The sequence below is a fragment of the Cryptomeria japonica genome, chromosome 10, assembly GCF_030272615.1.
Source record: "Cryptomeria japonica chromosome 10, Sugi_1.0, whole genome shotgun sequence".
NCBI classification, from domain to species: domain Eukaryota; kingdom Viridiplantae; phylum Streptophyta; class Pinopsida; order Cupressales; family Cupressaceae; genus Cryptomeria; species Cryptomeria japonica.
The window spans coordinates 311911379-311925808 of NC_081414.1; the positions used below are offsets into that span (position 1 = coordinate 311911379).

General features: G+C 36.3%; 1 protein-coding gene across 3 annotated transcripts in view; it reads left to right on the forward strand.

Moving 5' to 3' along the window:
• Positions 1–13796, forward strand: part of LOC131041778 (uncharacterized) — a 191832-nt gene extending 178036 nt beyond the window's left edge. For all 3 annotated transcript variants that reach the window (XM_057974985.2, XM_057974984.2, XM_057974986.2), the window contains 5 exons: positions 12059–12129; positions 12520–12601; positions 12737–12829; positions 12930–13020; positions 13111–13796. In XM_057974985.2, coding sequence (XP_057830968.2) covers positions 12059–12129; positions 12520–12601; positions 12737–12829; positions 12930–12986 — 303 coding nt within the window. In that variant the 3' untranslated portion in view covers positions 12987–13020; positions 13111–13796. The remainder of the gene's footprint in view (positions 1–12058; positions 12130–12519; positions 12602–12736; positions 12830–12929; positions 13021–13110) is intronic.
• Positions 13797–14430: the final 634 nt, after the last annotated feature.

The following is a 14430-nucleotide window of genomic DNA, read 5'->3' on the forward strand; positions in this document are numbered from 1 at the left end:
AAATCAAAATTCTTAAGCTAGGCGTGGGTTTTTTGTTTTGCATTGGGATGCGTGCAAAATAAATAAGGGTTTGTTTGGGGTGTGGTTTTGATTGGTTGTCATTGCTGATGATGTACGATGGGTTTGGGACTGGTTTGAGTTGATTTGGATGTAAAATGAGAGAGTTATGAGTATTTTGGTATTTCTATAGGCTACTGGTTTGTACTTTTAGCCTACAGATTGGTTGTAACAGAAATTTATATCCTTATTGTAGAAATCTGCATTACTCTCCTTCTTTCATCTCTATTATTGTAAGGTTAGGTAGTAGTACTACTAACTAGTTCTATCTTTGTAACTCTCATCCCACTGAATAAGTGGAAGAGGCTGGCTTGCCGCCTAGTATTCAGCAAATTTGTAATTTTTAGTCCTCCCACTGAATAAGTGGTCGAGTGATAAGTTAATGCAATTGTCCTCCCGCTAAAATATGCGGTTGAGTGATGTCTTAATGTAATGTCCTCCTGTTGAAATATGCGGTAGAGTGATTGAATCTCAGTTTCTTGTCATTTTTCCCTTGGTCGGTTTACCGCCAAGAGTTTGGTTTCTATCCTGCTGGATAAGTAGAAGGGGCCGGCTTGCCGCCTAGGCATTGTAATTTCAGTTGATTGTTGTTGCTAACGATCCCCGGAACACCGTATGCTCTCACCTTCCCAGCTTGGGCTCTCAGTGAACAAAAGGTGGAAGGGTTCCCTTTCAGCAGTTTGGATTATTTCTCTAACCTTAACGGGTTATTTGTTGTGGATGATTGTTATTGGCCTAAAAACAAAAAAAAAATAACTGGGATATTATAGTGGTATCAGAGCTGGTTTTCCTGCCAGCCTGTGTGTTCAAATTGATCAAAGCACAAGTTGTCCCTTCCATCCTGTTGGGTCGTGGTTGTTTGGTTGCATATCAGAGTTTGGAAGATGTCTACTATAGATAAGTCTATTTGTGAGTTAATGCAAGGATTGATTAATTTGATGAAGGATCCAGATATTAAAATGGGGTTTGTAAAGGTTCTTGCAAAATCCAAACATAAGGAAGAGTCTGAAAACAATATCTTTAATACAAAGACAAATGATGGAGTTGGTGTTTTGACACCTAACTTTGAGACAGTGCTTCATGAAAACTTTGTGGTGATGCATGCACCTACCATTGATGAGGTTGTCATTCAAGAAGAAGAAACAATATTTGAGGTTGTGCATGATGAATCTCTTAATGTTTCTTATGGAGATAGTGATAGTTTTGAATACACTCATGTGCTTCTAAAGGAAGAGCAGATGAAAATTGAAGATGTTAAACAAGAGGGAAAGATTAACAGATTGTTGGATGGAGATTCATGTTATGAAGCTGAAAATATTGCAGCTAATGATGAAGTTCCTAGTGACCAAGAGGCTGTCCTATTTTGGGAGTTTAAAAAATACCAAAATGATGACATTCAAGGGGCAGATTTAGAGGACCAATCAAAAATTGCATTTCAAAATAATGGGGTTGAGACTCGTAGTTTGAAGAATGAGCTTGACCAAATTCTAAAAGTCTTTGAGCAATGTCCTAAATTGGAATTTTCAGATTTAAGACAGCATGATTGTTGGTCTAAGTTGGAAAAAGGAAATACTTCCCAGATCGTTGATAACCCATTGTTTGAGATGGGTAAAGTGAAAACATATGACAATCCACTGTTTGAGTGGGAAGATGAAACATCACGTGGTTCTAGCATTGCTCTTGGTGAGAATAACAATGTGTGGAAATTAAGAGAAGATTCAAGATCTAAGTTGGATGATACTTGGAGCTATGGTGAGCACTTTTTAACTAAACAAAGTAATCAGCCCTTTAGCACTTGGGATCCGGGTATGATGGCACCTAGTGATGACAAGGAACCTGTGTGGGATGAATTTCCCTTTGATCCTGATGAAGCTCAAAAAGCAGATTGTGTTGTAGAGTTAGAGGACCATATGGTTTTTGATGATGGAAAGTTTAAAGAGGTTCTAAAATGCAAATCTGATTCACCCATTCATGAAGTTGGTAGTAAGCAAAAAGTTGAAGATTTAGTAGAATCTGATCCTCTTCATGATATTGAGCAATTGCAGCTAGTGGGTGGTGAAGAAAAGGAGTCTTGGAGCAACTTCATGGGCAGCAAAGACAAGAAACAAAGTTCTGATTTTCAGTTGCAGCCAATGACTAGTACACCAGCATTAAATGTTCACGAGTGGAAGGATAAATTCATGAGGTCCTTTGAGAATGAGGTGCGAGTTCTATCTGGGTTTGACCATACACATAGTTTGATAGAAAAACTCTATTGGAAGGCTCGAATGGAAGAGAGACGGAAGGGAGTTAAGGATGAAGTTGCTCTCCCTAATCTGCAACTCATCAAAGACTCTTTGGAGACATTGAAATCAGAGTGCATACAATTGATCACATATTCTGATTATGCCATCGAATCAGCAAAGAAGATCCTTAGTGATTTCCAAGGAAAAGAGAGGAAAGTTGAAGAGCTTACTCTTGAGCTTGAGTCAACAAAGGACATGTTAGAAAATACTCAGTTGGTTCTAATGGAGGTAGAAGATTAGTTTGCTGATTTCAAACATTTAAGAGAGAAAGAGAATAGAGAAATGGCCAAGGAGATCAATCAGATAATGGAGGAGCTTGATTGCATTCAGGAGGAGTATGATCTTGTTCTTTGTCCCCAAAGATCTGAAAAAGTGATTTTGGAGCAAAAGAATGTTTGGGTGGAACCTGACTTTGATAGTAATCAACAGGTTGATAGTCCGTTGTTTGATACAGATGCTGATTGGACATTTCTTAATCCACTTTTCAAGTTTGATGTGGGAATTCCTTTTGACTTCAGTGGTGAGCTACCCCTACTATCCTTCAATTAGCAAAAAGCTCAACTATCAAGCCAGATGGGATTATAGAAGATATTGTTGTAACTCTAGATTCTTGGGAGTATCTAGCTGACTTCATGATCTTATCTCGTAAAGCTACCTTAGGAGGATATCCAATAATCTTGGGGAGACCATAGCTGGCCATAGTAAATGCCTATATAGGATCCAAATCAGGAGATATGATCATTTCCAATGGAGATAGTACTAAGAAACTTGTCCTGTATCCTCCCGTTCAACCACATGAAGAATCAAATTAGCTAATTTGGCTAGACATAGGTGAAGAACGGGAGGAGGTGAATTTTGAGGTAAAGTTAATGATGATTGATAAGAGTCCTTTTCTGCAAATACAAGATGTGTAATATCCCAGTAATTTTTTTTTTGTTTTTTAGGCCAATAACAATTCATCCACAACAAATAACTTGTTAAGGTTAGAGGAATAATCCAAACTACTGAAAGGGAACCCTTCCACCTTTTGTTCACCGAGAGCCCAGACTGGGAGGGTGAGAGCATACGGTGTTCCGGGGATCGTTAGCAACAATAATCAAACTAAAATTACAATGCCTGGGCGGCAAGCCAGCCCCTTTTGCTTATCCAGCAGGATAGAAACCAAACTCTTGGCGGTAAACCGACCAAGGGAAAATGACAAGAACTGAAGTCAAAAGGAATTCCAGAGATTGAGGGGGAGCTAATTGAGATGAATGTAGAACAATATCCAAAGACTCATATGTCTCCTCAAAAGATAAAGAGACCTCCTCCAAGTGTTGTACAAAAGTATCCACAATCATGTCAACCTCTAAAGATTGATCATGTAGAGAATGCACAAGAGGGTCAGAGTGATCCCTCGCAACAATCAAAGAAGGATCATCTTCATCAAAGAGAAGATGAATGTCATCAATGGTATCTCCCAAATTTGCAATGTTTGTCAAGTAGGCATCCCAATCAACTGAAGCTGGAAGACATGAAATATCCTGCTGCACTAAATCATAAGAAGGCAAAATTGTCGCACTAGTTGCATCATCAGGTGCAATAGGTGGTGTGATATCAATAGAAGGAGATGAAATGCAAGGCTCAAGAATGGGTTCACATGTGAGAATCCCCAAGTTCAAATGCCCAAAGTTCTCCTCAAAATATGAATCATCAACATAGGAAGAACCAACCTTATCAATAGGACCAAAATCTGAAAAAGAGTACAACCGAGATGCATGATCAACCACCCCAGTCGCAATGATAGCTCCACTCTCTGAGTCTCTAATGATAACTGAATTAGGTGTGAACTCCACAGTTTTCCTAGTTGCCCCATGTGTGATTTGATAGATGGAAAGAAGATTATTTGTCAAGTGGGGTACACACAACACATCATCGAAGGAGTTATCCCCAATGGCAATAGATCCTTTCCCAATCACATCCATGTATATATGATTGCCCATCAAAATCTGCGGCATGCGGCAAGGCTCAAATGTAGAAAACATAGACTGCGAAGATGTCTTATGATGAGAAGCTCCTGAATCTAGAAGCCATCTCCCCGAATCATGACTTGTAGTAGCACAAAGAGCTTGTCCCTTTCCTTTATCTATCCCAAAAGAGTGATCCTTTCCTTTATCCTTGGAAGAAGAATCCGATGTAGACATTCTAGAAGGTAGGTTGATTCTATTCTTCTCAAGAAGATTCTTCAACTCATCAATATCCTTCTTATAACAATGATGTTCATCATGTCCTGACTTCTTGCAATATCCACAAAATAGATTGTCCTTATATGATTTCCTCTTAGGTGAGAATGGTGAATCACCTTGTGGAGAGGAAGATTGTGCTCCATCTTGATGTGGTTTTGACTTAAATTTCTTTTGATTTTTGCCTTTTCCTTGATTGCTTTGATTCCTTTTATTAGCCACCAAAGCTTGTGACTTTGAAGATTTGAGAATCCCCATCGTGGTCAACTTAGATTGCTCAAGTATCAACATCTCCGTGAATGAATCAAATGAGGGAGAAGTGTATGAGGAACCTTGAGCTAACCTATGGGTGTGAAAGCTAGATACAAAGGCTGCATACTCTAAAGGAAGCTTTTCCAACAAGTTATAAACCAATTGAGCATCCTTTTTGTCAATTCCACAATCCTTTAGCTTTGCTCTTAGCTCAGTTGCTTTTGTGACATAATCTTGGATTGTATCAAAATCCTTGGGATCCAAAGTTGTGAGTTCACTATCAAGCTTGTAGCCCTTAATCTCATCAACTTGACCATACAATTTCTTAAAAATATCACAAGCCTCTTTAATTGTTGTACACTTATCAATGTGAAAAATGAGGTCATCTGATACATACTTTCTAAGAGTTCCAAGTGCCATAGCATTCTTAGTAAGCCATTCAATTTGAGCATTAGGATCAGCCTTAGGATTAGGAGGTGCTGTAATAGTTTCATTTACATAATGAATGAGTCCTTTTTCCATTAGTTTACTCCATGCCTTAATCTTCCATGATGCATAATTATGAGGAGTTAAAAGTGGAAATTTAGGAGAGCCCATAGCACTAAAATGAAAAAACACAAGATAAAGAGAGGCACAATCACACAAGACACCCCCCCAAAATACTCAATCAAGAAATCCCCCCCCAAAATGGTGATTTTGGCACTTTATACTTAGTGCATATACAATGGGCCACTTGCAAAACAAGGCAAAGTGGACTTCTGATTTCAATTTACAAATTCTCAAAATGAGATCTAAGAGACTTCAACGAATACTGCTAGTGATCTAAACTGAGATCCAAGCAAAATGCAAGTACCAAATATGTCAAAAATGGCCAAATACTGAAAGTACAATTTCTACTTAAAATCAATTCAAACAAATGACAGATTATGAAAGTAGATGAAAAAATATGCACTTTCAAAAAAAACGGCACTTGAAAAGGAGTCCATATGAACCCAAACGAAGCCTCCAAAGTTGTAAAAATCGGGATTTCACGATTTCCAAAAAACCTATATCCGAAAATCAGAAAAATTCTGCACCACTGTACCGATCACGAAATTCTACCCCAAAACAAAAAAAATTGCTCGAAAAAACGAGTCCGGATGAGTGAGATATCGTTATTTGAAAATTGCCTGCAAAATTATAATTTCTGAAAAATTTTCGCCGTAGCGTCAAAATTCAAATGCCTTTAGATTTGGCCTCTGAAGTCCGATTTGGATGAAACAAAAGGCAAAACTGACTTTCTTGGACCTCCTTAATTCTATGGTATCCTCAGATTTGACCCATCAAGCTTCAATAATAACCTGCAATAGAAAACTCCAAAATACACAACCCCAAATAGCATCAAATTTCTCTCAATTAGCAAACCAATGACACTCTAATGGCTCTAATACCATGTGAGACATGAACCAGCTCTGATACCATGTGAGATTTTGCCAAGATCAAGAGGCAATGGAAAGCACAAATAAGAGAGACAAAATATATGATAGAAATAAACTGTATTCTATCAAGATGAAAATACTGATCAACTGGATCATCAATCGTTGTTGTTTATACAATGAATATGAGCCTGCTTATATAGGCAAGGCTATATGGATATGTAAGCACACAAACATGACATGTGGCTCAATAAGAAACAAGGGTAGGTAGGAAATAGGTGTGGGTAGGTAGGAGAAACAATATAATATTCCACATGAGGTGGATCACCCACTGAATGTGGAGTGTAACAACAAGATCACACCATAAAAGGTGGAAATTCTCCTACACACACTATCCCAATGTGGCACAAACACCCAAGTGTCTCATACCCAAACTACTATGAAATGCATGTACCTAAGTAAACTTAAGTAAGGTGTAATAATATCCAAGATGAATAATTATTTACACCAACAATTTGTTTGTAAGAGGTGTTGCATGACGTCTTTAGTCATCACATTAATAGCAGCTTCTAGACAATGAGGGCATTCTGGACTGCTATTCCATTTATGGTTATCAACTACTAGACTACCGGTGTCCTAATATTTGGGCATTATTACTTTGCCTAACATTATATCAGCCAATTTACTCATCACATGAAGTGTTGTTGGGTCTTTCTTTTTCCTACTCGGCTTCTTAAGACATGCATCCCTAATAGCTTTACCATAAATTGGAACATCTTTAATAGCTTGGAATAAAGGAATTTTGACACATATATGTTTAAGCTGATCCAAAAAATCAAAGGCTGGCTCTGATCTAGTTTCTGTTGATACTAACCTTTGTGGGAATGGGGGTTTTGAAACTTTGGTTGGATTTTGGTTGATTTTGTTGGATAGGAAAATCATTTGAGTTTAAATTGGTATCTACTTGATCTTTTTCTTCAATAGGCAGTTCTGTGATAACAAGATAAGTAGGTGATGGCAAAGTTGTTCTTGAACGGAGGTGTATGTTACTTAAGCTCACAACATGTGCAGTATATTGGTTGAAATCTGCAGAATAAACTTGTTGCTGCTATTGTTGTTGTGGCTTATTATTGGGATTAGGAGCAGGTTGAGTTGGTATTTGAGTAGGTCGAGGTGTAGTAGCATTTGTGGTTGCAGGAGGCATAATGGTTGGTTGATTAGGCGGTGCTTGTGGTTGTTGCCAATTTGTTGGTGGTGGTTGCCACTGGGTTTGAGGATTAGGCCAGGGATTTTGCTGGTTATTCCATGGTTGTGTGCCATAGTTACCAAAATTTTGAGGGTATTGGGATTGCCAGTGATTATTAGGTGCATAAGGATTGGAATATGGACTAGTGAAGGATAAAGGATCTTGAGGCATACCTTGTCTTGGATCCCATGGCCTCCCTTGTGCTACATAGAAAATTTGGCCTTCATTATCTTCCAATGGACGAAATTCTAGTTGCATAGATTTACTTTCTATGCTTGCTAGCTTCTTGCATCTGCAATCCTTTTTCCTTTGTCTACAATGAGGACAAAATTCAGCCATCATTGCCTTTGCTTCCTCATGCTTTTGCTTTGTTTGGAGAGTGTCTATATGTGTAGCCATAATGTGGATAATATTTTGTTTGAAATTCTCCAGTAAATTGCTCAATTCCATCTTTGATACCCTTGAGTTAGATTTACTTGATGAGAGTTGGTAACCTCTAGTCTTCTTATGAGCAGCTCTGGAATAATTTTGAAAAATCTTCTTTATATCACTCCAATCAGCTTGGGTGATGTCTTCTCCCCCCATAAGGTCCAATGCATCCATGCATTCATCATTAATTTCTTTCAAAAAGACCAACTTTTGCGATTCTTCATTCAATGCATTATGCTTAGATTTCTTGAAACCAAACAAAAACCTTTCAACATAATCTTCTAGACTTTCATCTTCCTTCTGAGACATCCTAAAAATGTCATCCCCACACATATCATTGCCTCTACATTAATCTTTGCATTTCTCAAGGAATTTCTCCTTCATCACATCCCAACTTGTCATGGTATCAACACCTAGACTCATGAACCACCTGAGAGCAAATTCTTTCAATGTTGCAGGAAACAGTTTGAGCTTGTGAGCATTAGTAGTGTAGTCATAGTTCCTACATAGGATATCAAATTCAAACAGAAAGGTATTTGGGTCCTCTGTTACCAAACCATAAAATTTGGGAAGCGCTGAAGTAGGAATATTCTTGAGATTCAGAAGCCAATTCTGGTCAGGAATAGGAAACTCAAAAGTAGGTTGAGCATTATTAGCTTGGGCAGCCATATTCACTTGATAGACAACAAGGGGCCAAGGATTTTCAAGGGATTGCTCAACTAGTGGCCCTTGAGGAGGTGTTTCAAGCAGTCCCAAATCCCGAAAAAGGTCAGCAAAAGGATTTATTTCATATGCAACAAAAGGATCAAATTCGTGGTCTGTTGGTTGATCTTCAAGATTAGGTTCATTCGGAAGGAATCTCCCATAAGTATCCGTTCTCCTTCTCCTATGCATGCAAATTTTAATTCAATTTCTATTGTGCTTGCTAAGAATTAATATAATGGTTTTAATTTCTTCCTGTCTAACTCCGCTGCTTATGAAAACAAAAAGTTTTATTTCTACAGAAGTGCAATAAAAATTATTCTCTCCCTACAAACTCCTAGCTTGACACCATCCCCGACAACGATTTCAAAAATGTTGGTCCTAAACAATGGATAAATAACTAGGTACTACACCATAACTCAGATACATGAATTTTTTTACTGGGCAGCCATCAGAGTCCATCTTTAAGGTTCATATATCTTATCAACCCAAGGACGTTTAACTTGAAATGGGACAGCACAGTTTGTGCACTAAGAGCTTTTAGGAATTACTTTCATCCTAACTTTGAACATATGAAATGCTGAAATGAATTCTCACAAAGGAAATACTTCTAACTATATCCTAATACAAAGAAATTCTATTTATGCCTTATTTTGAAATATAAATTTCTTAGCTCGACATAAACAACTACTTTGTTCTGCTTTGGCTGCAGGAATAGTCACAGAATTGCAGTTTAGTGGCTGCGGGAACAGAAAGTCTACTAGAAATAGAATGAAGCTAACTTAGAAAATGAACGCGCAGAAAATAAACATGTAGAATCTTGACCAAGTGGGCCCCCTTGGACAAGTCATCTGAACAAGTAACAACAAAATTAGATTGTTAATTTCTCACAACCACATCATATGTTTAAACAGTACAATAAAGATAAAACACAACTTTTTCAACTTTCTCAAGAAGAACAGAGAGAATTTATAGAATGACTAAACTCTAACTATCTACCATATTAGCTGCCCCACTCCTAATATCTAGGAGGAGGGCTTTTATTGAAACATAAAATCTAAGAAGCAAACGAGACTAAAACTGCTCCTTGACTGGTCCTTGAAGTCTTCAAGTGACACTAACAGCTGGTGGCCGCATCATAATAGTCTTGATCTCTTCTTTGCTTTGCTGTTCAGGACTCTTTCAAAATTCTGCCACATCCTGTTGATCGCCTTTGATCCCATCTCGGCAACATTAGAGTGTTTCAACCAGTTGCATCACCAAGGTTAACGTACCAAAAATCTAACACATTCATGATTATTTAAAACACAAGATTTAATATCATCCAAAGATAAAGATATACTTATATTGCATCCATTAACTTGTTATAGCATCACCATAAGAGTTTTAGGATATAAACAGTATGTTCAGCATTATAACTCAAAAAGACATTATCACAAAGTATATACTCTTGGGAATATTAAAGCAAAGTCTTAAAACATCATGAAATGTTTGAAATAGTATTTTGGGGGTTCATCTAGTTGTCCCTTTTTTGCATTCTTATGTTTCCTTTTCCTCAATCACAACCCACTCCTTTCCAAAAGAGACCTAGCGGAATATAGCTTTTTGTACTTATGTTGAACACAATCCTGGTTATATGATAAAGTAGATACCTTGTGTGTTAAATTGGGCTCATGGTTTGGCTAACATGATTCCAAAAGTGCTTCAAGATCAGCTCTGGTATGAAACTTGGATGAGAATATTCCAATCAAACATATTACAGGCAGTTTCTATCCTCCCTATAATGCCTTTCCAAATTTTGTTTCTAATCTTTAATGTGTAGCTGCTTCTGCATAATGCAATCCTCATATTTCAAGGACATATATCTGGATACAACTATGCTTGACTTTTTGCTTTTAACAAAGTATCCTTTGATATCCCTCTTTGGGTAAGTTTTGGATCATTGATATGTTTTTGGATTGATATTGCTGTCCTTCAAATGCATAATGAAAGAGGTGTTGAATCTCATATTGTAGTTGTTCAATAGACTCTCACATGTCCCATGACCTTTTTCCATGTAACTCCTGCACGGTAGACTTTTTTTGTTCTCCAACTTTTGGTATGTCCTACTGCAACTTTTGCCCACCCTCCCATAAAAATGTATTGTGGGTATGGTCCAAAAGATTACAAGAGATGTGAATGTAAAACCAATGTGGCATAAACAAGATGTAGTCACGTGTGCACATCTCCACTAAATAGGGAAAGTATAAGTCACATGATGCAAATATAACCTATCTAAGTTAGCTTATGCTATCCTAGGCGTATGATAAATCAAATAAACTAAATATAAGAAAATAAAATAATGCACCAACATGATAACGTCTTCTTTCTGCATCAATCCATCTATCAGTCTTAACTGCACTTCTTGAACTTCATCCAGTTGGCCCTGGTAAATACAAGATCAATGGAAGTTCGTGACATGGAAAAGCAGGTGGAAGAACTATTAAGTTTTTTCAAAAAAGAAAAAGAAAAAAAAGAAATATGATTACTAACATCCTTTTCAAAATATAATGCTGCTTTCTCCATATTAATTAAAAACAAGTCACCTTTTTGTTGGCTTAGTGTTTGTTCACTTTTCACATTTACTCTTGTAGTCTAGTTATTGTTTTATTCGGGTTTTGGGTTCTTTTTCTGGTCTATATTTTATAGTCTCAGATGTAGGAGTTGATGATCAACCACAAGAGTCAAGAATCATTTGCAAGCAAAACACCTATCACACAAAAGAGATCAAGCAAAGATTGTAACTAGAGAATTCTCTATTATTTCACAAAACAATATTGGAGATACAATTATAGTGAATGAATGATTCTTATAAAGGATGAATGAAATTGTAGGTGCAAACCCTAATGCTAAAATTAGGAGAACTAAAGCAATGCATGGTAGGAGCTAAATTAAGTTCAACTACATCTAGATAAGCAAAATCTAGATTAACAAAAAACACCTAAGTTAGCTTAAGTGAAAAAGTAATTAAAGGATCTAATTTTATAAATAATTAGATAAAGTGTCTTAATTACTCCAACATCAAACACATCAATGTACCTTTAGTTTGTTGATCTTATGATTGGTAATTTGGAATAACTGTAGAAAACCAGATATTGTGTTTTGGTCTTCATACATGGTCTTCTAGTTGTATAAATAAACTTTTTTGATGATGAAATCATGTACGCTGCCAATCTCACTGTATTAAGGTTGTCGCATTGAAGACTAGAATCATGCAATGATTGAGATTTATAACATCTAAGTTGTATGTTGACTATGGGGTATGAACTAATGATGTCATTTGGATGTCTAGACTGTCGCTCACGTGACACTCCAGAATTTAATAAAAGTTTTTGTTCATTATTTCTTAAAACGTATAGTTTGCTAGAAATTATCATGGATTTTTCATTAGTTTTACTTGTTAACATGTAGGTAATGGCTGCACTAGGAACTATTGAGCAGCTGATTGAAAACAAAAAGTTTGATGTTCTACATGAAGATAAGTATGTTTGTATCTTCCTTTATTGTTCTCCTTTCAAGAATATTTTCGTTCTTGTAATTGCTTTTGGAATTATGCCTCGATGCATCTCTTGTTCCATGCATATTTAGTTTACAAAGAAAGGGATGGTTTTTTATGATAAGTAGTAGGAGGTATGGGAAGCGTATGAAGTAGAAAATCAGATTTTAATTTTATGGATACAAATTGCTTCATCTGGGTTTGATTCATTCCCATAATTCTAGTCAAAAGAGACTCATTCTTGAAAGGTTCTCTAATGATTTTCAAATCTGTCATTAAAGGTTTAATATCTTCAACTTAGTTATTAGATATCAAGGCACATGTATCCTTTTTACAACAGGAGAGTTGATCAATTATTTGTTGCTATGGAATACAGTACTTCGGTTAATGATGTGAAACAAGAGATTGCCAAGAGAAAACTCTGTGAGATACATTACTTGAAAAATATGTTAGAGAAGGTAATTGGTTCTAAGAGTGCTAATGAGTTTGCTGTATTTCTTTATATGAAAGTGCCAAGTCATAAGACTTTACTGCTTTATTTTCCTCCAAACAAAATTTTGTACCACTTAGATATGGTGTTTTGGGTGCTCCAGGTGCAGGAACAAAATGAAAAGGACGAAAAATATTTAGAAGTATTGCGGAAGTCAGTAGATGATCTACCCAATGCTAATAGTGCTGTTTCCAAGGCACGTACTTTTTCATTGTCTTGTTTTTGCATTTATAGGACACAACTATGGGCTTCCTTACCAATTTCTTTTGTGTTTTTCCATTTATGGTTTCTTGCAGTTGAAAGAATGCAATGGAACTCTTCAACAAGCATCCCAGAGCATGAAATCGCTATAGTGTAGTGCATTCTCATTATGACTTGCATGTTGAGGTATAACTTTATTCTCTCTGTTTGTTTTATTCTCAAGTCTCTTGGTTTTTTAACCTCCTAATGTTCAATGGGACTTTCTGGGTGTTACAGGGTCTTCTTTGCAGTCTGAAACTTAAGAATTGTTTTGGCTGACTAATTGGTATTATGGTGGAGGGTGTTTTTGTTTTTACACCGTGTTTCCTTTTTTGCTACTGGATCTTTTCGGAGGAAACGGGATCCCTAAAAGAAGCATGGAGGAATTAATATATTATTTTAGTATTTAATCTGTTGTTTATGTAGAGACAATGGGCAAGGTCTGGAGATTTATGAAACTAAATATGTAAAAGATGTTTATAAAAGGCTCGATGCAATAATATCACTTGAACTAGAATAGAACTGTAATTGATTTGTAAATATGTATTATAAGTAGGAGATCTGATTTATTTTCCTAACTAAAAAACAAAAATTATGTAACATAGTTTATTGGATCCTTGGGAGTGAATTATAGTACCCCATCTTAATTTTATGAACTAAAAAGTAAAAATATGGACTGTACACCATTGAATCAATGTCAATAAATTGCAATGCCCAATGAAGTCATAATGGGAACTAATGTTACAGTCAGAAAAAGTAAATCAAAAGCAGGGGAAGTATAACAACTATTGGAATGGTTTTGACACCATTGCTTCTAAGTTTAGAGAGTTTTTGCTTATGTGTAATAAGCATATATTCATGTTAGTGGGGTAGTTTCAGTTCCAACACTTAGAAATTGATTTGCACCAAACCTTTGAATGACATTGAATGGTTTTGGGTGAATTTGAATGCTGAACATCTATATGCAAGATTGAAGAAACTTAGTTCACATGATGTCAGCACTAGTTTAGGATCACTTAAGTTGACTTTTGGGACTTCCTATTCTTTTAAAATGATTTGTGTGATACATTTGTTCGGGACAATGGATTTATTTTTCATTAAATTGCAATCAAATTCAATTATGTCATGGTCTTGATATCAATTTATTGAGGGTTCAATGTTTTTTAACACATTGTCAAATTTGTCTTTGTATAAAACCCATTATCCAACACTCAAGTTATAGCTTAAATCTACCCTTGGACAGCCACACATTGTGCACGATCTACTTAGACATCACTAATATCAGAACAGCATGGAGGAATGCACACATGCTTGCCATACTTCAATGTTTTAAGGAAATTCAGCAATAGCAGCATGAACATTCCATGATGATATAAGAGAAGGCAAAATAAAACATGACATATCAAAGTGCAAAAGACGCAATAAACCATATTCATGTATTTTTTATTGTGAATAGCATGTTTGTCTTTATAACATCAATATTTCCTTCTAATTAGTGATATCAACAAATATGTGTATTGAGTAAGCTATGTATTAAGGGCATGTAAGGTGTCACAA